Source organism: Felis catus, chromosome A3 (assembly GCF_018350175.1).
Source record: "Felis catus isolate Fca126 chromosome A3, F.catus_Fca126_mat1.0, whole genome shotgun sequence".
NCBI lineage: Eukaryota > Metazoa > Chordata > Mammalia > Carnivora > Felidae > Felis > Felis catus.
Window position 1 is genome coordinate 28415980 of NC_058370.1, and position 26531 is coordinate 28442510.

Sequence of the window (26531 nt, forward strand, 5' to 3'; positions counted from 1 at the left end):
TGAGAAAAGCCAGCATAAAGCACTTTTATTGCAATAATAAAACTTGAAACTTATACATAGTGCAGGGAGGTGGGGGTGGGGGATAGGCAGCAATAATTTCTCTCACCAAATCACTACACAGGACAGCAAAGGGGTGAGAGGGGGGAGGAAAAGGCAGGAAACTCTGAGATCAGCAGGGGGAGCTGAACATCAATGCTGCACATCAAAAACCAGGAGATGCTGAAGCTGTGATGACCAGCATCATTTTTCTCAAGACAACACTCAAGGGTTTGTCATGATGGCTGGGCTTTCATCGGGTGTTAAGTGTCTACAAACAGCACCTTCAATTTAAACTTTCGATTAAAGTTTCTTAAAATTTAGGAAGTGGAGCTTGGATAGCTATGAGATTACAAAAGTCCTGAATATCCGTTAGAAAAACCACAGGATGGAGGGGCAGGGGGGACGGGGGGGGGGGGGGAAGCCAGGCCACGAAGAAGGCTTCAGAGGTCCCTGCTGGCCTGGGGACAGATACCTGTAGTGTCCAACATCGCAGTGAGAACCATCTGCTTCCAAAAGGCAGAGGGTTTAAGGGGAGGGTGGGGCAGGGCAGTGGAGGCAAAGGCTCTCCTCCCCCTCCCCATTTCAGTTTTGGGTAGGGCTTTTAATTCAACCCAAGGACATCTCTCAACTTGGAGATAATTCGGCCCTCGACAGCGCCTCAAATCTGCTATGGCTTTGCAGCGCAGCAGCAAGAATGTTTAATATATAATAGATAAAAATTTCATCCAAAAAAAAAAAATAAAATAAAATAAAGATTCTTGCAACCCCCCCCCACCCCCACCAATTCCTATTCTAAAATTAACCCATTACTTGTGCTGTTAATACTTGACTAATACTTAAGTGGAAACCTAGATCCAAAAGACTGAAACTGAACCTTCACCCCAAAACGAAAACGAAATAAAATGAGTAACTTGAGGTTTATGGCATATAGTTTAGGTCAACACACATACGAGGAGAAAGGGAAAGAGCGAAGCCGGGTGACAACACATTCAGTCGGGGTCGATGTTTATACAAAGAGTGTAGTGGAACATCAGGAGAAGCTCCATACGGATTCGCGTGTGCGCATCTGGAGGCGCCACATCCCTCCACGGCACATCTGTTGGGGACAGAAAACCTGTCAGTTCCAGCAGCACAGTGCCCTGCGTGCGCGGTGGGGGTGGACTCGAGGCTGTCTGCCATGGCAGGTCCCTTCCCCCAAGAGTTCCCAGGTCTCCCTTTGAACGAGCCACTTCCGCTCTGGCCGGGCTTGGCCGGGCTTGGGCTGGATTCCCAGGTGAGCAGTCTCCTTCCTGCCTGAATTGGCAGTTTTTTTGCTTTGTTTTGTTTTTAACCTAAGCTTATGTTTACCTGCTGAGGAGAGCAGTGACTGTACAGTTCCCCAAGGTCACTGGGTCTCCAAGCCGGACGCATACAAGAATCACCTGGGGGGCTTTAAAAAACTGCCAGTAATTGTGGTTAAGTGGCCGAAGGTGTGGCCTGGGCATCAGGAGGCTTCCCAGGTGACTTCCGTGTGTACAACCCCACGTTGGTATATCCTTCATGTTGAAGGGATTTAGACAATGTCTGCAGTCTTTATTCATCTACTCCAACCTACAACTTTCCAGATCTGCCCTTGGGCTTTCCATCAAGAGCTTTGCAAGAGGGTCTGAGATGTTCTTTGGCCGTGTGTGGGGAGGTGTAGGCCAGGGTGACTCACAGCCCTCTCCCCTCCTTCCCCTTCCTCCATTCGACCAGATTTATAGAACGCTGGTATCCAAATCAAGATAATCCCAAGGCTCTCCTCAAATACTTTTACGTCCAAAGGGCTTAACTCTCAGAGAACAGGAAAGAGGGTTTAGATTAGGTATAGACCTTTGGGCAGACAGAGGCTCTATAAGGAGTTCCTTCCTAGTAAGAATGACAAGTACAGAAGCCAAGGCCAGCAAACTGGGCCGGGTCTGTATGATCCAGGTATGCAGGGCTCAAAGCACAGGGAGAGGAAAAGAGCTAAGAATTTCAAAAGCCCTTGTGCTTAACGGAGTCCACAGCAGGACAAGGTTAGACCATAACAGACAGGCTGGCAGCCACCTGTGACCACTTTCGAAAGAAGGCATTCTCCCTCAGGCCCCAGTTGTGGTCCTCTGGCTCCAAGGGCCAGGAAGGGGGCAAAAGTAGAGGTCTGGGGCCAGCTGGAAAGATGACACCATTCGTGTGTTTTATGATCCTAAAACCCACATGAAAAGTTATGAGTCATTACGACATGGAGTTTGGCTTCCTAGAAATGAGGGTAAAGGAAGGAAAACAAGCCCAGGAAGGGGTTCTGGTGCTAGTCTGCCACGGTCTGGAAGTGACCTCAAGTAAGGTCTTTCTCTCCAGGCCTCAGTTTCCTCACCTGTGACGCAAGAAGGCTGATGGTCCCTGAGGTCCTTTCCTAGGAGTGTCTGGGAGTGTCCTCTACATTTCAAAAGCACGCCCTGGCCTCAGCTTCCCATGCACGGAAAATGAGCTGGCCTGTGCACTCCAGGGTCCCAGACTTGCCCCTGAGGCAGCTGGCTCGGGCGACAGTGCCTCTCTCACACCCCCTGACAGGCAGTGACCACACTCTACATGGCGAGGGGGCTGCACACACTAGGGCGGGGTGTGTAGTCCTCAACGGTCTTACTTCTACAGAACCAAAATGCTAGTGTTATAAATTTGGCTGTATTTCCGGTTCCCAGCTCGGTTTTAGCTTGCAAATTATATACAAAAACATACTTTATTTCAACAGCTACTATCAGCGGCCCCGTCCCAGTGAGTCTGCTCGACAGCATGTGCCTTTCCTTTCCCCAGGATGACCAGCTGTGGCATCTGAGGTGTATACCAGTAACTAAAATCGAAACACTACCCAACAGAGCAAGAATGTAGGGGGAAAACCCATGGCCTTTTTGGTTCTGCTACCCAGCAAACAGCCGGTAAACGGGGGGGTGCCAAGGCGGTAGGAGGCCCTTGGGCACTCAGCTCCTCACCCAAGAACGGGGCGCAGGGGGCTCGAGGGGGGCTGTCCCTGTCATTCCAGTTTCAGAAGCTCCACGTCAAAGACGAGGGTGGCATTCGGTGGGATGATGCCTGGGTGGCCGGTGGCACCGTAGGCGTAGTCTGGGGAGATGGTCAGTTTGGCTCTCTGACCCACACTCATCTGTGAAAAGAACAAAGAGAGAGACTCAGTTGGACGCCCTCCCCAGCTGTCCCTGTAAGAAGCAGGGCCGTTTACCGGGGTGTGCTGGTGCAGCATAGCGGGACGAGGACAGCGACCGCGCGGAACGTGGAGGCTGAGTCAGGCTGCGTGATCCCTGCATCTGGCTCTCAGGGGCCCAGTGGCAGATAAAAACCACCTTTCTGCCCAGGGCTTACTGACCCAGCTCTGGGCAGCCAGAGCCACAGAAGTGTCACCACTCAGTCCGTTGGTGGCCTGTCACCCAAAGGATATGTGTGTGGCACCTACACTCTTAAAAAAGTATTCTGATCAAATCTCCGCTTTAAAAGAAAACACACACACACAGAAGGTAATATATGGGGTAGTCTACTTTTTCTGTACTTTATTGATACTTCTAGTCAGACATATAGAAAACTTTTTAAAAAACATGGTTTTCCAAAGAAGCATGTATGGCACGTTACCAATAGTGTAAAAAGCGGGAAATATTTATATACTTGTATCTTGCCTAGATAAACAGAAAACACCTTTGGAAGGACACAAATAAAACCAGGTCTTTCATGGGGAGGAGAGAGTACAGTGGCCAGGGTGGAGGGAAATTTTTCACTCTAAAAAATACATTTGGGGGCACCTGGGTGGCTCAGTCGGTTGAGCGTCCGACTTCGGCTCAGGTCATGATCTCACAGTCTGTGAGTTCAAGCCCCGCGTCGGGCTCTGTGTTGATGGCTCAGAGCCTGGAGCCTGCTTCGGATTCTGTGTCTCCCTCTCTCTCTGCCCCTCCCCTACTCTCACTCTTTCTCAAAAATAAATAAACATTAAAAAAAAAAATACATTTGTCCTTTTTCATTTCCAAATCAAAACTTACATTAAGTGAGTTTCAATATATATTTTCTGAACGGTGAGCAGGCTCTCCGCTCTGCCCACCTTTCCAGCACTCTCCGCTAAGCCCTCCGTTGTGCACTCCTGGCTCCCTGACCCAGCCCAGGAGACAGCAACTAAGGACAGAGCTGCAGGCTGCGCTCCTCTGACACAACTCAGAAACCGTGTTCCCGTCTCCTTTGGCAAACCAGGACAGGCTGAACTACGGTGACAAGAGTAGTTAAAAGCATTATGGCTTAATCTAATGAACTTCAAAACGTTCGTGTCCTGGGGCGCCTGGGGGGCTCAGTCAGTTGAGCATCTGACTTCTGATTTCAGCCCAGGTCATGATCCCAGCGCTGTGGGATCGAGCCCTGCCTCAGACTGCCCTGAGCATGGAGCCTGCTTGAGATTCTCTCTCTCTTCCTCTGCCCCTCTCCCCAGCTCACGCTCTTTCTCTAAAATAAAATAAAAAAACTTAAAAAAGATCATGTCCTTTTACTCAGCAATTCTACTTCCAGAATCTTCTAACAACCCGAAGTGCTCATTATAAGGGGAGTGGTTCCATTGGCACATCTGCAACATGGGTCAGCCACCAGAAAGAACACAGTGGCCTTAAATGCACTAACACGGAAAGATGGCCCAGACACAGCTAGAGGAAAAAAAGCAAGAGGCCAAAGCACTACCTGTGGCAGGACTGCGTACCTGTAAACATGTAAAAGCAAAACAAGGATCTCAGAAGAAAGGGAAAAGGGGCACAAGATAAGCCCCCTTCTTCCTGTGCTTTTAACTCACTCAAACAAATACCCCGTGGAGTTTCAAAGATGCTCTATGCAGGTCTCAGACCACTCAGACTTCTCACAAGTGACAGAGCTGTGGGTCCAGGGGGAGGCTGGGCATCTCCCCGACGCCCGCTAGGCCTCACCAAGCCTGGGATGTAAAATAGGCTGATAACATTATCTCGGGGGCAGCTACGGCTCTTGGAACACAACGCAGTTATTGTTCCAGTGCCGGAACAGCCACAGAAGATGGCTGTGGTGTGGACAATGGGTGGCATGGTCGCTGGGGGATGGGCTACAGACCAAGAGTCGGCCAGACGAGGCAGTGGGGACAGAGATCTCCAAAGGGAAGTAAACCACGAAGATCCTCTCTCCTTCTCGCACTGCCAACCCTCTGCCCTGCAGGAACAGGAATCTAGACGCTTGGGGGGTGGGGTGGCTTAAAGTTTCTGCAGGTTAAACAGTTCATGTGGAGATAAATCAGTGTGTATTCTGGAAAAGAGAACGACAGAAATCTTTCTCTCCACTTTGGTTACATTTCAGTTCTCTTTGGTGGAAGGAAAGAGACTAATTACTTATGACACAGGGCTGACATAAAGCCCCGAGTCTCAGGACGCTGGAACCTGGTCAGCGCTGAGAAAAAACCTGCTGGGCTCGATGGAAGGCTAGAGCCCAACTGAAATCTGGCAACCCTGGGTCCCCTGTTGTCCACTGGGAATTCTGTCATGTTGGCAGAACAAAAGCTGTTTACACTAACGGGGAGGAAGGGCCGAGGAAACGGACTCAAGACAAACAAAATGACTCTCTCCAGGAGTATGACCTCTCGGAAGCGGTCTGACACAACAGGGTCAATAATAAGACAAATGCAAATTAAAACCACACCAAGACCACATTTTTTTTCACTCGCTGTATTGTCCTGAATCCAAAAGTTTAACGACACACTGTGCTGGAGGGGCTGGGAGGAGACAGGCCCCCTCACAGCCTGCTGGTGACAGCTCGGTATAATCCCTACGGACGGCAACTTGGCAAAGTGTCAAAATACAGCGTGCACAGCCAGTGAAGCCCTCACCCCGACTTCCGAGAGTCTGCCTACGGCAACGCTCACACAAATGTAAAATTAAGTCCGCACAAGACTGGTCACCGCGGCACCGTTTATGACAGCAAAGCACTGGAGATGACCATCAATAGGGTACCGATCAAGTCAATACTGTCCACCCACCTAAGGGAATGTGGTAAGAGAGCCTCCTCCCCTCTTTATGTGCAGATATATAAAGCGTGAAAGAGAGATTCAGTGAAAAAGCAAAGTGCAGAACACTGTGTGGGTCCACAGGGGGGAAAAAAAAGTACGTGCTTGAAGAAACTCTACAGAAAACGTTAGTAACATGACTTGCTGGGGGCGAGGGGACTGGCAAGACGGGGTGGGACGGAAAGTGAAATTTTCCACTTACACCTTCATTGATTTCTGAACCATGTGAATGTCCTAGCCACAAGCATCATTTAAAAGGTAAACACGGGGCGCCTGGGTGGCGCAGTCGGTTAAGCATCCGACTTCAGCCAGGTCACGATCTCGCGGTCCGTGAGTTCGAGCCCCGCGTCGGGCTCTGGGCTGACGGCTCGGAGCCTGGAGCCTGTTTCCGATTCTGTGTCTCCCTCTCTCTCTGCCCCTCCCCCGTTCATGCTCTGTCTCTCTCTGTCCCAAAAATAAGTAAACGTTGAAAAAAAAAATTTTTTTAAAGGTAAACACTAAGAAACAAAACAAAACAAACGAGAGCATACCTGGGCAACCCCTTCTTCCCAGCCTCGGATCACCTCCTGCTTGCCTAGCATAAACTTAAAGGGCTTGTTTCTGTCCCGGGAGGAATCAAATTTCTTTCCATCTTCAAGCATCCCTGTGAAAAAGGGCAGTTGTAACATGAGCGACAAGGAGTGACGGTGCGACCGGTCAGACGCCAGCGCTGAAGGGCCCGGCAGGGCGTCCCGCGTCCTCCGGGGGCCTCCGCAGCTGGGACGGGCCCTCCACCCGGGTCTGCGCATGTTCTTCCCGCCTCCGAGCAGCGGGCCGGGCCCCAGAGGCAGGCAGCTGTCTACCTGGTGTGAGAACGGGGAACTGCGCGCTCCTGACGGGGCTTCCCGGCACCCCTGCCCCCGGACTAAGAGTCGCCGTGGGCCCTGGAGGCACACGCGACAGCTAAAAGTCACACACAGCCCAGGAGCCAACAGGCCTTCCTTGATGGCGAGCGGCGGCACAACCGAACCAAACTGGAGTACACCAGTGGGTGTCGGATGGCCGGAGAGGCGGCCGTGCAAGAGCCACCACAAACCTCTCCCGGTGGCCCCTAGGCAGCTCCAGCCGAACTGCGGGCAGGGCTTCCACCCGGAATCAGCGACGTTGCACGCACTCGATCTTCCACCAGCGCTGTCCCCATTTCACAGAGGAAGGAACTGAGGCAGAGGGAAGGGAAGCCGCCTGCCCAAGCTAGACTAGCAGTCCAAACACCACGTTCATTGGACTACCCCCGTGTCCCGGGAGCCGGACAAGCCACAGTGGCAGCCACTATTCAAAGGGGGACTTGCAGAGGTGGAGACGCCAGAGGGCGAATGCCACAACAGGGACATACACCTGCAGCCCCTCCTTCAAAGACGACCGTCTGCGGTGGGTTCTTGGGAAGCCAGAGGGACGGACGGGACAGCCGTCCATCCCAGACTGGAAGGGCAAGCCAGTTGTTAACATACAGCTAACAGAGCAGGTTTCACTGGGGGCCGCGAGGGGGGGGGGCTCCACGGTTCTAAGCATCGCTCAGGCGACCCCGTGAAACACAGAATTCTGTTGAGTTTGGCCACTTCTAGAGGAGGAGGGAAACCCTAACAAAATCCCAACTTAAAAAACAATGTCAAGACTTGTAAGCGGGACGGGGAAGCAGAGAGCAGTTGAGAGCTTTATCAGAGCCACCAGACTAGCTGTACTTTGACAAATAGGAAATGGGCAGTGGCGGGAACGGGAACTGCTGTCCTCACGGAGCAGGAAGGCAGACAGATGTCCCAAGCAGAGCGGGTGCTGACCCCGCCGGAAGCCTAGAGCTGGGAGCTGAGGACCATGAGGCAGACGGGAGGACGGGGCCCCACCCCTGCCAGGTCAGTGCACAGCCAGCAACTGAGGCCCCACGACCAGCAAGCTGGGGCGTACACGGAGCTCATCTCTCCACCGGAACACAACTACCACCAGATGAAAGAAGTGACAAATGACAGGACTTGAACAGTTTCCTATAAATGAGTAGCTGGGAGAATAGGTGTCCACCTTCACTGCAGACATTCCCCTGTGGGCTCTACTGCATACACGAAACCCAGCCTAACTGAACCCCGCATCAAGGGTGAGAGCAGACAATGAGCTGGATTCTCAGAATCTGCTCTCTGACCAGCCAGAGAGCCTTTCCATGCACCCACCGAGACGGCTTGCAACAAAAATAAGGAAATCAACTCCAAGGCTTAGTTAACTCACCCAAGGTCAGAGTCAGTGGGTAGTGGGGCCTGGCTCCAGCAAAAGGCTTTCATTTAGCCCAATGGGGACTGAGAGCTATGAAGGAGACCAAAGACCAGAAACAGCCTCTTCCTGGTCTGTGTTCTTTTAAGGAGACCTTGAATAGAGCCCCAGGGCTTCCTAAGCAGCCTTGATATGTAAATCACTAGGTGAGGAATTCCCCTGGGAAAGAGCCTAGAAGACAGGGTGGTCCCTGACCTCTGAGACCTGCCTGTGAAGGCTGGCTGGACAAAACACATAGAGAAAGGGGCGCCTGGGTGGCTCGGTTGGTTGAGCGTCCGACTTCCTCTCAGGTCATGATCTCGACTTCCTCTCAGGTCATGATCTCGCAGTTCATGAGTTTGAGCCCGTGTCGGGCTCTGTACTGACAGCTCAGAGCCTGGAGCCTGCTTCGGATTCTGTGTCTGCCTCTCTCTCTGTCCCAACCCACTCACATTCTGTCTCTGTCTCTCTCAAAAATAAATAAACATTAAAAAGAAAAATTTTAAAAAACAACAACACTACACACACACACACACACACACACACACACACACACACACACACAGAAAAACCTGCTTAGAGGGCCATCTGGAACCCAGGCTGTTGCACATTCCACACCCTTGGAAAATCCAGACCAAGCACTCCCATCCCTCTTTCCAACTGGACAACTTTCCAGGAGCAGCAACAGCATGGCCCAGGAGATGAACTGGAATCAATCTAAGCCTTTCACCAGGGTTGGTGTGGAGTGGGCACATGGGCCAGTTTGGGCACTAGGATCAACTGCGAAGTCTACTGGAGCCCTGCTGGAAAGACCTGCCTCACAGGTAAAAAAAAAAAAAAGAAACCCATTCAGGAAGAAAGCTCCTGCCCTCCCTTCCTGTTGAACACCATCATGTGAGGCTGTGATGTCTGGAGCCTTGGCAGCCACTTTGTAACCATGAGAAGGTCAGGAGTACCACAGAGTAGTTGTCCCATTGTTATGAACCAGCCCCACACTGCCTCCCTCAAGCTTTAGGTTCTGAGGTGGTTAAAAATCTGCTTTGCCTTAAGTCAGCTGAAATATTACTGAAAATAACCTAACAGGTATGAGGTGACCCTTTACTGGATATGTATGCAACACACACCCCACTGCAGTGCTGCAATGAGGGGGTAAAACTGGAACTCAACAACTCACACCACAAAGAGCCGTCACCGTTCTGACAGCAGACCAGCGTGCCCTGCCAGGACCCAGGACACATAAATGTTTATCAACAAAACAAGACTTACACGTAATAGTTACGACATGGGATGCACTTCTCATTTTTAAAAAGAAAGCTGATTGTGACCCCCTAAATTTATGTCATAATACACTACTGGCTTGCAACTCACAGTTTAAAAGATATCGTATACCTGGGTGCCTGGGTGGCTCAGTCTGTTGAGCGTCTGACTCTTGATCTTGGCTCAGGTCATGACCTTGTGGTTCGTGGATCAAGCACCACATGGGGATCTATGCTGGCAGTACGGAGCCTGCTTGGGATTATATCCCTCTCTCCCCCTCTGCCTCTCCCTTGCCTGTGCTCTCTAAATAAATAAACATTTAAAAAAAATTTTTAAAATACAGTGTATCTACAAAAGAATTAGCCTCTTTCAGCCAAATATGAACATGACCCCAACCAGGGCAAGATCATGTTCTGACTGCAATGAGAAACCACAGGGTATGGGGACAGACTCCCTACACTTCCCTTTCATACCTGATCAAATGCACTGCCAAGCTATCTCCAGATGCTTACTGTCTGACCAGTTCCAGGCCAAACACACAAGGTGCTACCTGCTGTTGAGCCAACCTGGAGAAATGGATGCTCTTCAGTGCAGAGACTGTGGGTCTGGGAGCATGCCTGTCTAGCCCCAGATCTCCTCAGGTTTTCTGGGACACTGAAGGGCAAAGCCTTTCCCTACTATTTTAAGAAACCAGAAAAACCAAGAAGGATTTCTAAGTAAAGGGGCTGTAAGCAGGAGCTTTGCTGAGGATGCTTATTCTCCTCCCCTATTTCAGATGAGCTGTTTCTCCTGGGACAAGGACATGAGCCTTGCTCCAGAACTTCAGACTACTGTTCCCACCTGTCAATCTCACCTACTCCCACTTCCTTGGAGGAGAAATCTTCTTAAGGAAGGGTGGGTGGTGGTGTTGGTAATGGTGGGGTGCCTTACGCCCGAGGAGGGGTTATCTTATTATCTAAGTCTGAAGGGTAAACATCACCTCTAGAGCTGAGCAAGATGTCACGCAACTGGCATAGGCTATACGGGCAAGGAGGGGCTAGAAGGAGGGCTTCCCCAATGGGGAGGAAAAGACCACCTCATATATGCCTGTAAGTTGTCAGGCCAGGTGAGGAGGTGATGTAGGAGAGGAAGCAGTGTCCATTAAGAAGGAGAAATGGATATGTGTACAGTGTTTTCTGGAGAGGGAATTAGGTTGGTCAGTGCGAATGCAGAATATGACAGAAGCTGTTACATCAAAATAGCTTTGGCAAAGGTGGAGTATTAGGGATCAGATTTACCCTCCCACGAAACAAACAAACAAACAAACAAACAAAACCCACACAGAAACAAAAACAAAATGAAATGCATGAAATAAACACATGAAATAAAACACAAAACAAAACCTCCGTCATGAAAAGAGAGAGAGATGGGAATGCAAGCTGGTGCAGCCGCTCTGGAACACAGTATGGAGGTTCCTCAAAAAACTAAAAATAGAACCACCCTACGACCCAGCAATCGCACTACTAGGCATTTATCCATAGGATACAGGTGTGCTGTTTCGAAGGGACACATGCATCCCCATGTTTATAGCAGCACTATCCACAATAGCCGAAGTATAGAAGGAGCCCAAATGTCCATCGATGGATGAATGAATAAAGAAGATATGGTATATATCTACAATGGAGTATTACTTGGCAATCAAAAAGAATGAAATCTTGCCATTTGCAACTATGTGGATGGAACTGGAGGATATTATGCTAAGTGAAATGAGTCGGTCAGAGAAAGACAAAAATCATGACTTCACTCATATGAGGACTTTAAGAGACAAAACAGATGAACATAAGGGAAGGGAAACAAAAATAATATAAAAACCGGGAGGGGGACAAAACAGAAGAGACTCATAAATATGGAGGGTTACTGGAGGGGTTGTGGGAGGGGGGATGGGCTAAATGGGTAAGGGGCACTAAGGAATCTATTCCTGAAATCATTGTTGCACTATATGCTACCTAATTTGGGTGTAAATTTAAAAAAATAAAAAATAAAATTAAAAAAAAAGAAAAGAAAAGAGAGCAAGAGACAGAGAAACAACCCAGATAACAGCTAAACATGGTTTTTAAGACAAGACTCTGGACACTGCAACAAAGGACAATGATTCCTGAGAGATGGGAAACTAGCAAGGCGAGCCGAGCCCTACGACTGCCCAGCTTACAGCCTTGGGCATTTCCGGGGAGAGGGACCTGGATGGAGCTCAAAGCAGCTGGGAGTCCAAAGGACACAAACCAGGAAGAAGACAAGTGTAGAGTGAAATCCCCGGAGATTTACAGAGGGTCCCTCTTGAGTATTCAGCAGAATACTAATCAGCACACATGTTTAAGGAAACTACTTACGGCCAGGAAAAGAACCATCTAAAGGATGGATTAGAAGGAACAGTGCCCAGTGCTTACACAGAGCTGGGATCAGTGACTGTTCCGCTAGCCAGACTGGAGAAAATCACGGTTTATGAGGCACTGAGTAGGAGGATATCCAGAAGATCTCATCTCAGGAGTGGGGGATAATCAGCCCCAAACTGAGCACTGCTCCAGACCCACCTAACAAATCATAAAAACAAGATCCAAAAGGATCAAACTGTTTCCAAGTAACTTAAGTGCTTCTCAGTACAAAGCTCAAGAAGATTTATAGGAACAAAAATAGCCAGCACCTCAAAAGGTAAAATTCACAATGTCCAGCATCCAGATTAGCACACATGCAAAGAAGTGGGAGGACACGACCCACAATGAAAGAGACTAACCAATCAACTGCAACTCACCCAGAGCTGACAGAGTTGTTAGAATCAGTAGAGAAGGGCAGTAAGATTCAAACCAAAGGTCCAAAGATGACAATGACAGTGGGACGGAACAAATGGACACCCACAGGCAAAGAAGTAAAAACACGGACCTATACTTCACATCAAGTATCAACCCAAAAACTGTAAACATGAAACCTATAAAACTTCTAGAAGAAAACACAGGGAAATAACCTTTGTGACTGTGGGTTAGGCAGAGATTTCTTAGACATGAGGCCAGAAAGCACCATCCATAAAAGGATAAACTGAACGTCATCAAAACTAAAAACTTCTGCACTTTAAAACGTACTTTTAAGAGAATGAAAAGTCAAGCCACAGACTGGGAGAAAACCTTTGGAAAGCATGTATCTCATAAAGAACTTGTGTCCAGAATATATAAAGAGCTCTCAAAACTCCACAATAGGAAAAGAAAGAGCTCAATTAAAAAGGGACAAAAGATTGGAACAGATACTTCCCTGAAAAAAGGCAAATTAAAACCACCAGGAGATATGACGACTACTGAATTAGAAAGAGTACAACCAAAAAGACTGATCATAATCACGCACCAGTGAGGATGTGGGGGAACTGGAATTCCCACACGCTGCTGCTGATGGGAGTATCAAGTGGACCGACCACTGTGGACGACAGGCCGGCCGTTTAAGTGAAACATACACCTCCCATACGACCCAGCCATGCCGTTCATCCTGGATAAATATCAGCCTGTGTTCACCCAAAAAGACATACACATATATGCACAGCAGCCTCCCTTGAATAGCCAAAAACCGGAACAACCCAAACATCTGCCAACTGGTGAATGAACAGACCACATCCACACAGGAGGAAACTATTCAGCAATAAAGAAGAATGAGCTACTGATACGTGGAACAGCATATCTCAGAATAATTATGCTGAGCAAAAGAAGCCAGACAAGCGTGCATACACTGTACAATTCCGTATATACAAAACTTTAGAAAATACAAACTCTGCTGACAGAAAAGCGCACCAGTGGTTGTTGGGGATGGAAAGAGGAGGTTTCAGAGGATGACGAAGGGACATACCAAAACTTAGGAAATTGTACACATTAATTGCAGTTTATCGAACGTCAGTGAGGCCCTTACAAAACTGGGGGGTTTTTCCGAAAGGAAAAACAAGTGAAAAAAAGTGTGCTTCACTGAAATCCTACGTGTGTTTACCTCCTACACCCAAGCTGGCGGCGGATGGCGAGGGACTTCCTCTGTTTAGGGAGGGGGCAAGGAAAGCAGGCGGCCCGTCAAGTCTCAGCAGTTGCTCCCAACTCTGGACATCTGTGTGCCAGGACCGGGAGCCCTTGAACGGTGAAACCACCTGCCAAGTCAGTGCCGTAATTTCCTAGAGAAAGCACGCTCTGCTCTGATGAGAGAAGGCAACTGAGGTTACAGTTCAGACCTGACAGCTGACACTCTAAGCTCCAAAGGGCACTCCCAGCAGAAACCAGCAACGGCACGGCCCTCCATTTGCGGAACCGACTGACGTCCCTTCTGACTACACACAAACCTGTGCCTCATGGTCCACAGACCGCCTGGGATGGCTCCATATCCTCCCTCTCGAGAATGAATTTTTGTCTCTCCTGACTGAACGCAGCTTAAGGTCACAGACCTGGACGCAAAGTGTCCCTGTACGTGCTGTGTACTCAGTTCCACCCCTGGCACCCGCAGCGCTGGCAGCACTCGCGACTGCTTTAAGATTGGCTCTGCCTGCACGATTTTTAAGAATCAGCAGGACAAGCAAGAGGCTTCCATATTTAGACCTCTTCCCTGTACGGTAGGAAGGATCTGAGGGGTAATCCCAGAATGGCAGCTTTTATTTCCAGCACCTCTGAATTACTAATCAGTGAGAAAAAATGTGGAAATCTGGGGGTCTCCAGTTAAAAGCACAAGCCTGTGTGAAAGGGTTGCAGGAGGGAGTGTTAAAGCAGCCTCTGGCTGCAAGGCCGTTTATGTCACCTTTGTCTGAGTTTCCTCCCGAATGATTTAGCTGTTCCTTTGGGGAAGAACCAGACTCCAATCCCTGGGGAGGGAGCGGGAGGGCTTAAAAAAAAAAAAATGTGGGGAACAAGCTCAAGTTCACCTCCCCCACAGCAGCCTGCTCTTTCCTGCTGCTCTTCTGTTTCAGGGTGTGCTCGCTCAGAAGGAACCAGCGAAGGCAGAGCTGGCCAGCAGCTGCTGAGGAGCACGTGCCCTCGGACTCTGCTCCTGGTACTTGGTCCGAGTCACTGCCCAAGAAGCAGTGATTAAGACCCAAGGCCAGGACGTGGAGACTCGGGAGGACCGCTGGGTTATTATTTCACTAATAATCCGACAGAAATGGAGCTACCTCCAGGGCTTCAGGGGGGCAGCACCCCCATGTCCCCCCTACAGGGTAAGGGAAGTGGCTGCACGAGGCACGGGTAGCGAGGGCTCCGGCACCTGTTGCAGCTCAAGCTTGTGACTCACAGTGTGGTTTTCGGCTGCGGGTGGAATCTTTGCAGGTGGTTTTCATAGGCATTTTGCAGGGTGCAGAATTTATAAAGTTTTTAAATTAAAAACAAAAAACCCAAAGCTAAATCACACGATGACAACAACAAAGAACATCCCAACCTCCAAACAAAACAAAGCTCTTGCCATTTACAGTTGGAAGAGGGAGAAAGGACTTCTATGTTCAATTCGACACATATTTTCTTTTATTAATTTTTTTAAATGTTTATTTTTGAGAGACAGAACACGAGCTGGGGAGGGGCAGAGAGAGAGAGAGGGAGACACGGAATCCAAAGCAGGCTCTAGGCTCCAAGCTCCAAGCTGTCAGCACAGAGCCTGACGCAGGGCTCGAACCCACGAACCAGGAGATCATGACCTGAGCTGACATCGGCCGCTTAACTGAGCCACCCAGGTGCCCCTCAACACGCATTTTCTTAATTTTTTTCCTTAACGTCTATTTATTATTGAGAGATAGAGAGCATGAGCATGGGAGGGGCAGAGAGAGAGGGAGACACAGAATCCGAAGCAGGCTCCAGGCTCTGAGCTGTTAGCACAGAGCCCAACATGGGGCTGGAACTTACAAACCGCAAGATCATGACCTGAGCCGAAGTGGGAGGCTTTAACCGACTGAGCCACCCAGGCGCCCCTCAACACGTGTTTTCTTAAGTACAAAAGAACAATGGTTGAATGGAGGTGGGGAAACTGAACTGAAAGTCACCAATTTTTCTGCAGACGTGCATTTCAAAGCCACCTGGAACATTCTCAAATGGCTGTACTGACCTAGATACCAATGGATGTACCGACCCAGGCTTAGCTGTTTCCTTCTCCTCCTTATGTACAGAAGTTTCCTCAACAGCCTTTAACTTAACTGCCCCACCAAAGACTCCTACAAACCGCAGCACGCACAGCCCCAGAGCGGAGAAAGAGCCTGTATCTCCTAGTCTCTAGTGATGCTCATTTCTTTTTTCCCATGTGAGCTTTATGCTTACCAAGGGCTGGTCAGCAATGCTGACTCCCAGACTCACTTATGTCAGTTATACTTACCGAGTACAGAAAACATAATCAAACAGTATGCAAAAAAATGAAACAGGAGTGTGAACAACAAAAAAAGAGTGGTCCTAGCTGTTTGGAAAGACTCAATAAAGGAAGTCACTGAAAAATACTGCTCGTGAGTAACTGTGTGGATGAGACGGATGTATGTCTGAAGAAAGAAATCTTAAGAATATAGAAAGGCTGGGCGTTGAGATGACCTCCCAACAGTCCTTGCTGTTTTGGCTTTAAAAGAATCCAAATTAGTTTTTACAAGAACCTTGACGGGAAACTCTACCAGAAGAGCCATCCTAACAGAAAGACATGGGCCTTGAGTAAACGATTTATGTTTGGATTTGAAATAAAATGTTTAGAGAAGTCATGTCATTTTTACGATCAACTACCCACTTGTCCCCATCATGATGAATGAAAAGAGACTCTACACCTGAGGTAGCTAAGACATATGAATTCAAAGTTTATGTCTCATGTCCATTTCCAGGCCTCTGGGTTTGCACTCCCAGGGCAACCTTCCTGAACTGGGAGCTCTGACAGCCCCATGAACACGGTAAGATCGAAGGCCAAGTGCCTACCCAAAGAGAGAGCCGGCTTCTTCCCCACCATTGCACAAACTGAGCACAAGAACACATCCCCCCTGTTATCTGGAAATGCTCCTAAACTTTTGCTAAATCTCTTTAGATTCTATGACCAAAAGTGTATTTTCAAAGGAGATCCCATGATGGGAAGTACACAAACCAGAATAAAATCCTTGTGGGCATGCCTCTCCATCTTCCACTTTATCATAATATGAGTAAAAATACCGCCACATTGTATCTCATGGGGCGGGGTGGGGGAGAGCACACAGAAGGAAAACAATACTTAACAGTGGCTATTTGGTAATGGTAGAAATATGCATGATCTTTAGCTTCTCTTCTTTTCCAGAAAACACGGAGGCGGGAGGCTGTAGGGTATAATGGTGTGAGTTCTGGGGCTTGGGCCCAGATGACTATAGTAATCCCCTCCCTGGTATCCCTGGGTCTGCCCTTTCTCTCCTACAGTTTAAACTTGACACGGCAGCTAGAGGGACATTCTTTTAAAATGCAAGTCAGACCCTACTACTCCTCTGCTCAAGACCCTCCCACGGCCCCCCCATCTTATTCAGAACAGAATCTCAAGTCCTGAAAATGGCCTAGGAGGCCCTGTAAGAGCTGCCACCCCACACTGCCATCCCTCTGACTTCATCCCTGGTGACTCTCATACTTCTCCACTGCAAGAACATTGTTTCCTTCTGTTCTGTAGACACACCAGGGATACGCCCACCCCAGGGCCTTTGTGCCTGTTGTTCCCTCTGCCTAAAATGCTCTTACCAGATGGTCACATGGATTACTCCCTCACATCCTTCAGGTCTTGGTTCAAATGTTACTCTCTCATTAAAGTCTTCCCTGGTCTATCTAAAACTAAACCTTCTCCTGTCCCTTCCTTCGCACTTACTGGTTAACATACAATATATCTTCGCTTATTAATCACTTTCCCACTACAGTGTAAGATCTACGAGGATGGGCACTGTGTCTTCTTCAGTCCTATGTTCTTGGTGCTCGGAACAGTGCCTTGCACATAATTGATCGTAAGTGCTTGTACAGAAACCAAAGGCACCCTTTCCCCCTCCAGGCCATTGCACACACTTGGCAAGCTCTCCCCTCCTGCCGGCCCAAGCCATACACATCCAAGACCACGTGGCCCTTCCACTCCAGGTGGGGGCTGCTCAAGGCCCTTCTCTCGAAAAGGTAGGTGCAGGGGAAGGCACTCCCTCAAGGTAAGCACCTCAAGGGCAAGGTTGAGGCTTTCCCCAGCTCCTAACATGTTTGCTGAATGACTGAGGGAAGGGCTTGGTGTGCTGCCCTGTGTGTAGTAGGCGTGAGAGAAAACAGTCACAATTTTATTAATCCACGGGGATTGGGCAAAGGGCAGAAGGTAGATTCTTGCTCTTATTCTAGCTTAAAGGAAACAGAAACATTATACCAGATGTAACAGGAATGTGGCCTTTCTCCACTCCAGCTAGAGTCCTAAGTGACCACTATTCAAACTGTCCCTGAGAGACTCCATGCCAGGCACTGATGGGGAGAGGCCCTGGAGAACACCACCACTAGGCCTCTGGCCTCCTGAAGCCTGCAGTCTACTGGGGAAAGGGTGGGTGTAACTGTATACAACCTGACCGTGAGGAAGGCCATGAAGGAAATGGACAGATGCCTTGCCGGAGAATCCAAGGTATGTGTGTGATGCATTTGTGAAGAGCCACTTTAGCCAAGGGTCAATCGGGGAAGACCCACCGAGGGGGTGCCATGTAAGTGTGATAGATAGGAGTCTGCCTGAGGTGGAGAGTGGTGGCACCTAAGCACAGGGCCAGAGAGTTCCCTGGGGGGGGGGGCCTTGGTGTGTGCCAGGAACTGGAGGTGGGCCAGGGTGGTCTGAGCTCCTGGGAGGGGAGAGTAAAGGCACTGAGAACAGAAGACAGCACCCAGGAGAGGGCTGTTTCTCCCCACTCCCTTTCCTCCTCCTCCTCCTCTTTCCACTGCTAGTATTTATCTGGCCGAAGTTAAAGTGAGCTAGGGGAAGGCACACAAGGACTCGGTTGAGTTCTTCAAGTAGGTACAAGAACAGGAGAGGAAAAATAGAAATAAAAATAAACAAGGGCACCTGCGTGGCTCAGTCAGTGATCTTGCAGTCATACGAGAGTCAGGTCATGATCTCGCAGTCCATGGGTTTGAGCCCCAAGTCAGGCTCGGTGCTGACAGCTCAGAGCCTGGAGCCTGCTTCAGATTCTATGTCTCCCTCTCTCTCCGTCCCTCCCCTGCTTGTGTTCTCTCTTTCTCTCTCTCTCTCAAAAATTAATAAACGGTAAAAAAATAAAAATAAAAAAAATAATGAAAATAAACAGCATCGTAAGCACCAAAAGGGAGAACTGAATAGTACATGCCTAAGTTATCCAAAGTACCCCCAGCCTTTTCCAGGAGAAATAAAAGGTGACAATACTATTTTTAGAGAAAATCCCAAAGCAGACAAGCAATTCCTAGTTTACAGATACAATGAACCCATTAGCACCTCATAAAAATCAGTTATTTAAAAATGTTTTATTTATTTTGAGAGCTGGGGAGGGGCAGAGAGAGAGAGAGAGAGAGAGAGAGAGAGAGAGAGAGAATGCCAAGCAGGCTCCAGACCGTCAGCTCGGAGCCTGACATGGGGATCAAACTCACAGACCGTGAGATCACGACCTGAGCCAAAAAAGCCAGAGTCAGACGCTTAACCGACTGAGTCACCCAGGGGCCCCCCAAATCTGTTTTTAAGTAGGCTCCACGCCCAAGATGAGGCTTGAACTCATGACCCTGAGATCGAGAGTCACGTGCTCTACTGCCAGGTGCCCCATAAAATCAGTTTCTAACCACCAAAAACATTGAAGTTAAAAAGCCTATGTTAAATTTTTATAGTACATAAATTATATCCAATAAAGCTGTTAATGAACAAAAAAAAAAAAAAAAAAAAAAAAAAGCCCATGAGACCTACTGAAAGGAACCAGAGCTCTCTGGAGAGAACAACTGACGCCAGGACCAGAGCAGGGAAACCAAGGAGGTGACTAGGGAGTAAGGCGAGCATATCAAAAAGGTACCAGAGCCAGCCCAAAGGGGCTCCTGCTGGCCAAATCTGGGACAACCTGAGTATCAAGAAGGATAACGAGTATCAATGATTTTAAGCCCTCAGGAAAGGGGCGCCTGTCGGTTGAGCGTCCGACTTCAGCTCAGGTCACGATCTCCCGGTCTGGGAGTTCGAGCCCCGCGTCAGGCTCTGGGCTGATGGCTCAGAGCCTGGAGCCTGTTTCCGATTCTGTGTCTCCCTCTCTCTCTGCCCCTCCCCCGTTCATGCTCTGTCTCTCTCTGTCCGAAAAATAAATAAAAACGTTGAAAAAAAATTTTTAAGCCCTCAGGAAAATTTATTATGAGTCCATATACTAAAAACAAACAAACAAACAAAAATACAAGTAAGTGGATAAAGGGGGGAAAAGTCTCTTGCCACCCCTGGGAAAGACGACAAAACAAATTCTTTAAAATGAAGATTTAAATTAAAGGGAAAGAATTAAGCTCTACCCTATCTTATGGAATGGCAGCTGATAAATGTGGAAGGTATGAAGGAATTTTTAAAACCGCCTCTTTGCAAATGCCAACGAAATGGAGACTTCTGGCAAGAATCAGCAATGATGTCCATACCAGAGGGGGAAGGTGGAGGAGACCAGGCACGGGCAGGATGCCCAGGGCCCCACTAACAGCTGCTAACTGCGAAGGGGAGAATGTACCCTTACAGAAAAGATCAAATTCGGCACCACCAATAATGCTGTTCCCCACGGTGTGCTGAGTATCGAGCACACAGCACCAGGTATGACGGGACGGCAGACGACACGAGGAGGAAGCGGCCAGATGACACCGGGAGAAAAGGAGCAGACGGACGCGGGGCATTCTTTCGGTAAGATCACAAGACGGCTCTCTTTGAAAAACCAGGGCCATTAAGAAAAAAACAGCACGAGGCCTCTCCTAGATTGGCAGTAGACACAACATCCAACTGCAATGAGTAAAACTTGAAAGAATTCTGGTTTAAAAAAAGAAAAAACACTTTCAGGACCACTGGGGGGGGGGGGTTACAATATGCATCTGGTTTTAGGTCACTTAAGTCATTTCAAATTTTCTTAGGTGTGACCAGTAGGAGGATAAGGAGAATATCCGTATTCTTACAGCATGCTCGAGTATTTAAAGTGTCATGATGTCTGCGGCTGAAATGACTCCGTGAAAAACCCACAGATCTCACACACACACACACACACACACACACACACACACACACACACACGCATATTCTGTAAGGAGACAGAAATGGCAAACTCAACAAAATGTCAACCATCACAGAATCTCGGTGGTGGGCACGTGGCTATTTGTTTAGATTTTTCTCTACGTGTGAAAACTTCGCAAGTAAGAGTCACACATACACATACACATACACATACACATACACAAGCATCCTATGGGGCCTTCGGTTCACTTAAGACCGGCGAGCCTCCTACTCTTACCGGTGGAAGGAGAAAACGGCACCTGCAGGATTCTGTACTCTGGTAACCACGATCCCAGAGGAAAGAAAATGATGCTTCCGTAGCAAGGTCTATTTCCAAAATGTTAAAACCCCATTATGTTAAGGAAGCTCGAGGAGAAGAGGAACGGACACCCCCGGATACGCACGGACTTGTCGCATCCCCGTGTCGTACACCTGAAACCAACGAAGCGTCGTGTGTCAGCTACGCTTCCATGGAAAAAGAAGGACCAACACCTCGGCTTACGCAGCCAAGCTGCCACGGCCCAACTCTGCTCAGCTCGTGCCCCTCAAGACACAAGGAAAGGAAAACAAACACCAACAACCCCCCTCGGTACCCACATTTAGCAACTCAGCTACAACTTTCTTAGCCAATTTATTCTATTCTGTAGGCAAGGTTAGACCTATTTTATCTAAAAAAAAATTTTTTTTTATAAGTTTATTTACTTTGAGACAGAGAGAGAGAGAGAGAGAGAGAGAGAGAGAGCGTGCGCACGACTGAGCACAAGTGAAGGAGGGTCAGAGAGAAGTAGAGACAGAATCCCAAGCAGGCTCTGCAATATCACTGCAGAGCCTGATGCGGGGCTTGAGCTCAGGAACCATGAGACCATGACCTGAGCCGAGATCAAGAGTCGGACGCTTAACCGGCTACGCCACCCAGGGGCCCCGAGGTTAGCCTTTTTTAACCTGAATCCTCACTCAGACCCAGCTCTCTTTTAAGTGCCCATTTCCCTATCTGTAGAGGAACAGAGGCTGAGGTCTCAGGGCCAACCCCGCCCTGCGTGGGAGTTTGGGCCACTCCAGGAACTGAGGGCTGACACCGGGGCTCTGCCTTTCTCCCACTCGAGACATCGCGGGCAGTGCTGGTGGGGGGAAGGGCCGGGGGAGGGGGGGGGAGGAGGGCGGGGAACGCATCACCCAGTGCCTGGGACACGAGCAGCCTTCATACAGTGCGTGTAGTAACAGCAGCTCTGTCACTGCTCCTGGCAGGTGTTCTTATTCCCATTTTACGGATGGCCGCGGAGGCTGAGACAAGTGGGACAATTCGGCTGAGCTCTCATACCATGTTATCCGGCAGGGGCAAGAGCCGAAACCTAGCCAAGGGCCCACTTCCTCTTGGGGGATCACTGTCCACCTGGCACCACCTCTCCCCACCTGCCCAGGCTGGCACGCCACACACCCAGGATACAACCGGAACCCTGTTTCTGTCCCTGCCCTCAAAAAGTTCAACGTCCACACAGGAGCCAGAAGGGAGCGGGCCTGTTAAAATCCAGGTCAGCTCACAGCCCTCTTAGGGCTGCCACCTCACTCAGAGAGAGAGTCACCAACCTGCAAGGCCCCCCCATCACCCCCTCCTCCCACCGCCTTCCCCTCACGCCCTCCGGTCCAGCCACACGGGCCTCCTTGCCGTCCTCCCGCCACACCAAGCACGCCCCGGCCTCGGGCCCTCTGCCGGCAAGACTCTTGCCCCGACACCCACACCACTCCCTCCTCAACTTCCCGTGGGTAAATATTAGCGTGTCATTTTGTCAGAGGCCTTTGGCAACCGCTCTCGCCAAAAGCAGCGACCCCCTGCCCACGCCTGCACTCTGCTTTCACCTCTCCACAGTGCTTCTCACCACCTGACATTCGCACCTGCCTGGGCCTTGCCACGCAAGGAAGCCCCACCACATCAGGTCTCTGCCTATGTAGTCCACTGGCCACGTCCCCAGTGCCTGGCTTGTCACTGCTGCTCAGTGAACACCTGCCGTAGGAAGGAAACAGGGTCCTGTTCCAGCCCTGCCCGAACGGTCACAGCCTCTCTGACTGAAGTCAGCACCGAGTGGGGGCCCGTCGGAGGAGCCTCTGCTGGGGGTGAGCCTTCCTCCAGACATCCGATCAGCCGAGATCTCGGCGGGGGCGGGGTGGACGGAATAAAGTAGAGAGGAGAGGGGAGGGGAGACAGAGGTTAAAGAAAAGCAAGGGGCTGGGGAGGGGGCTGCAGGACAGTGGTCACCTCAGCTGCCCTCTAAGTGGACCTTCTGAGGAGACAGGGCTGGAGGACCCTTGGTCCTCCTCGTTTAGAAGCCAGGCTGCTGACGACTTAAACCCAACCCCAAGGACATGATGTCAGTTACTTTTCAAGAGGATAAAACCAGAATTCCTTCAATCCACCTAAGGTTGCTCTGACAAAGGCAGGCATGTGGCCTGCTGACATGAGTAAAAGGGACACAAGCCTGGCTATGTGTCAGGACAGGCTCAACGATACAGATGACGAAGCTAGTGGAGGCAAGGAGGGAGCTGTGAGAAGCCACTTGGTCCTCAAGGCACAGACTTGGCAAGTTACCCTTCCACCTCCTTCCTCCCACCTCAGTGCCTGTCATGCTACTGGGAGGCGCTGGGCTGGTGGCAGCAAAGTTTTCGTTTTCCCTTCTGGCGCCACAAAGAGGTGACGCAGGCCTTTCTTTGAAGCCGCGTGCAGGCTGTGCTCTGCTAGAGGCCACAGAAGGCACCAGAGGGAGCCTTGAGAGTGGCATCAGGGCTACGACTGGCAGCCACCAGCGGCACTTAAAATGTCCATGTGGTCAAAGTCAGCCTGGGCTATGCATGTCTCTGCTGGCTGAGACCTTACTTCCACTGCTCTTTCTTTGGACCTGCCCCCAGTCAGCAGCAGGGGATACCAGGCCAGAGCAGGCTGGATCAAGAGTGTTCGCCTGACCTGAACCTGGGCCAGTTAGATTTTTCCCTCCTAGGAACTATCATCATTGGAGTCCCACAGCCAAACAATGCAAGCTGGATATTCAAAAGGAGACGGAGACACTGGGCATGGGGTGGGAGGGGAGGGGCACACAGGGGCCTTCCAACATCCAACATCTCCACTTGGGAGAAGCAAAGAAAAACGAATCCGACAAGGGAATACTGGGGCAACCAGGTAGAGAAAAACAGGGAGAAAAACCAGGAGTACTATGAGAATTTCTTCTCCCTTCTTGAGCCCCGGTGGGCTCCCTGCCTGGGAAGACCCTCAGGTCCTTATGGTAACTCTCCCCACCGCCATTATGTTCCATCAAGATGAATTCTGCTCCCACTGGCTTGAAAGCCTTCACTGCTACAGATGAAATCTCAAAGCGCCTACCCATTCCTCTCACGCCCCCACAGGCCTCAAACAGGTTCTTCCTGGGAGGCTGGTGGCAAAGACCCACAGGAACAAAGCCGCCTGCCCAAGAACAGCCTATTCTGTGAGCAAGGGGCAGAGCTGGCTCCTCACTGAGGCGTCTTTGTAGAGCTTATCAAAAACGACATAAAAAAGAAAGCTTTTGTCCTGATGCATGCCAGGGTCCTGCGGCTGTTCGGGGAATGTGTGGGTGGGTGCCACCCTCAAGGAAAACACAGACTTGGAGAAGAGGCACTGGGAGCCCTGATGGTGTTCTGGGTCCCACGACCATCTGTTCTCTTAGGAAAGGCTCCAGACGTGCTGTGTGGGGACATTTCACCAAAAGGCAACAGTGAGGCATGGTTCTGTCGACATGCTGTGGATCCAATCCCGCCATGAGCACTAAAAGACGGGTAAGCCAAGGCTGAGGGGCACAGACTCAGGAGTGACACAGATAGAGCCAGTTATCCTAGTATGGCTAACTTATAAAATGGGGGTGGGACAGTCACCTCATTACCTCTCCGAGTCCCGGGGTCCGCACCAAGTTGGCGGTGGGAACCGCGTTAACTGCCCACTCACCCCAGCACGGCAAAAGGCAACGCTTACTCTTCTCGTCCCACCGATCACAAGCAACCAAACTGACAGGCTTTCCTCCATTAGGCCTCCCAGGCTCGGGTGCTGACCATGGCCTACAAAAACGGCCATTTAAAAACGTCAGAACCACTTTCCAGCTTCGTTTCACAGGCACGAGAAAGTTCCCTGTGAAGATGGGTTGCAATACCTCCTCCTTTGGGAGCCTTTTAAAAGGTTCTAGTTCTTGACTCCCTCCACCCCTGCCCCCATTTCTGCCCACGGAGAAGGGCCAGAGACACAAAACAGCCAAATAAGTCAAAACGCCTGGGAAAGGGGATGTTGGGTGCCTCCTTCTCCTTCCCAGTGAAAGTCATTTCCCTTAACAGAGGGCTCCCCCCATAATCTGGGAGGGAAGGGTAAAGCTTATGCCTGAGCAGCTTGGTCACAACTGCCTACAGCCTACTACCCAGGAGGAGGAGGAGAAAAAAGAGAAGGGAGGGAAGGAGAAGAAACAGAGGAAGGGGGAGGAGGAACAGAGGAAAGGGTGGGAAGGAGGAGAAAGGGGAAGAAGGACGGGGAGGGAAGGTTATTCGTATCTACAGTGCAGCTACACCAATCACCACCCCCCCCTCCAGCCCACAGCCACAGAGTCTCCGCCTGCTTAGCCTCCACCCCCCTCCCCAATACAACCCAGGAGGACCTTGTAAGGGCATGGAGTTAAAAGATGGTCTCAAGGCACCAGACTCTGAAGTCTGAATTCTGGCTGAAGGTCTACAATCTCCTTTGGTTTTCATTACTGTTCGTTACCCTAACTGGGCCTCAGTTTCCTTAACTTTCAAATGGGGATGAGAAAACCTCTACTCCTAGACGGGTTGGGGGGCAGGGGCTGAGGGGCGAAATTACACGTTCAGGCAGCCCAGGCCGTCGTGGCTACCGAGGCTTGGATTTCAAAGTGGCTCAAAAGTAAGATGAGCGGATCTAGCTCATCCAAGGCCAGGCTGAAGTCAAAGCCGTGCCTTAGGAACCAGGATGAATCCCGACTTGGGAAGAGGCCCCTCCACAGACTGGAAATTACCTCGCCCTTCTTATCTCCATCCAAGGGAGGGCCGGAAGGGGAGGCTGGGTGTCACCCGGGACACAGAAATGGTACAAATCCTTTGATGGTCCCGGGCCAGGGCTCTGCCCGTTCCGGAGCATGTGACCTTGCGCCGGCGACTTCGCCTCCCCAAACCTCAGTTTCCCCATCTGTGCAGTGGGCACAGGGCTGTTCGGGAAGCGCGAAACCGCCGGCTCACACCGTCCCGGGTTCGGCAGGCGCGAGGCCGCCCCCTCGGGGGCGCTGCCACCGCCCAGGCCTCCGCCTCGGGCCACGCGGGCCCCGCCGCCGCCGCCGCCGCCGCCACGCCCCGGGCCTCTGCCCCCAGGCGGCGGCTACAGGCCACCCGGGGCCGGCCCCCCCCCCCCCACCCCGCGGACCCGCCGACTCACCCGTGTAGTGCACCACGCAGGTCTGGCCGCGCTTCGGGAAGGTGCGCCCTAAGGAGACAGACAGACAGACGGGAGCGGTGAGCGGATGCGCGCGGCGGAGGGGGCACTCTGGGAACGCCGAGCGCGCCTACTCACCGTCTCCGGGGGAGATGGTCTCCACCTGCACTCCCATGGCGGCGGCGACGGCGGCGGCGGCTGGGGACGCTGGGCTGGCGGGCGGGCGGCGCGGCGGGCGGCGTGGACCCACAGCGGACCTGGCGGCAGCTCCCCGGCTCTGCC

General features: G+C 50.6%; 1 protein-coding gene across 1 annotated transcript; it reads right to left on the reverse strand.

Moving 5' to 3' along the window:
* On the reverse strand, positions 1-26528 carry FKBP1A (FKBP prolyl isomerase 1A). The gene is made up of 5 exons (XM_006929921.5): positions 26388-26528; positions 26253-26300; positions 6622-6734; positions 3024-3193; positions 1-1135 (listed from the first exon to the last, which is right to left on the reverse strand). The coding sequence occupies exons 1-4, from the start codon at positions 26422-26424 to the stop codon at positions 3065-3067; spliced, it is 327 nt and encodes a 108-aa protein (XP_006929983.1). The 5' UTR covers positions 26425-26528; the 3' UTR covers positions 1-1135; positions 3024-3064.
* Between the last annotated feature and the right edge of the window lie 3 nt (positions 26529-26531).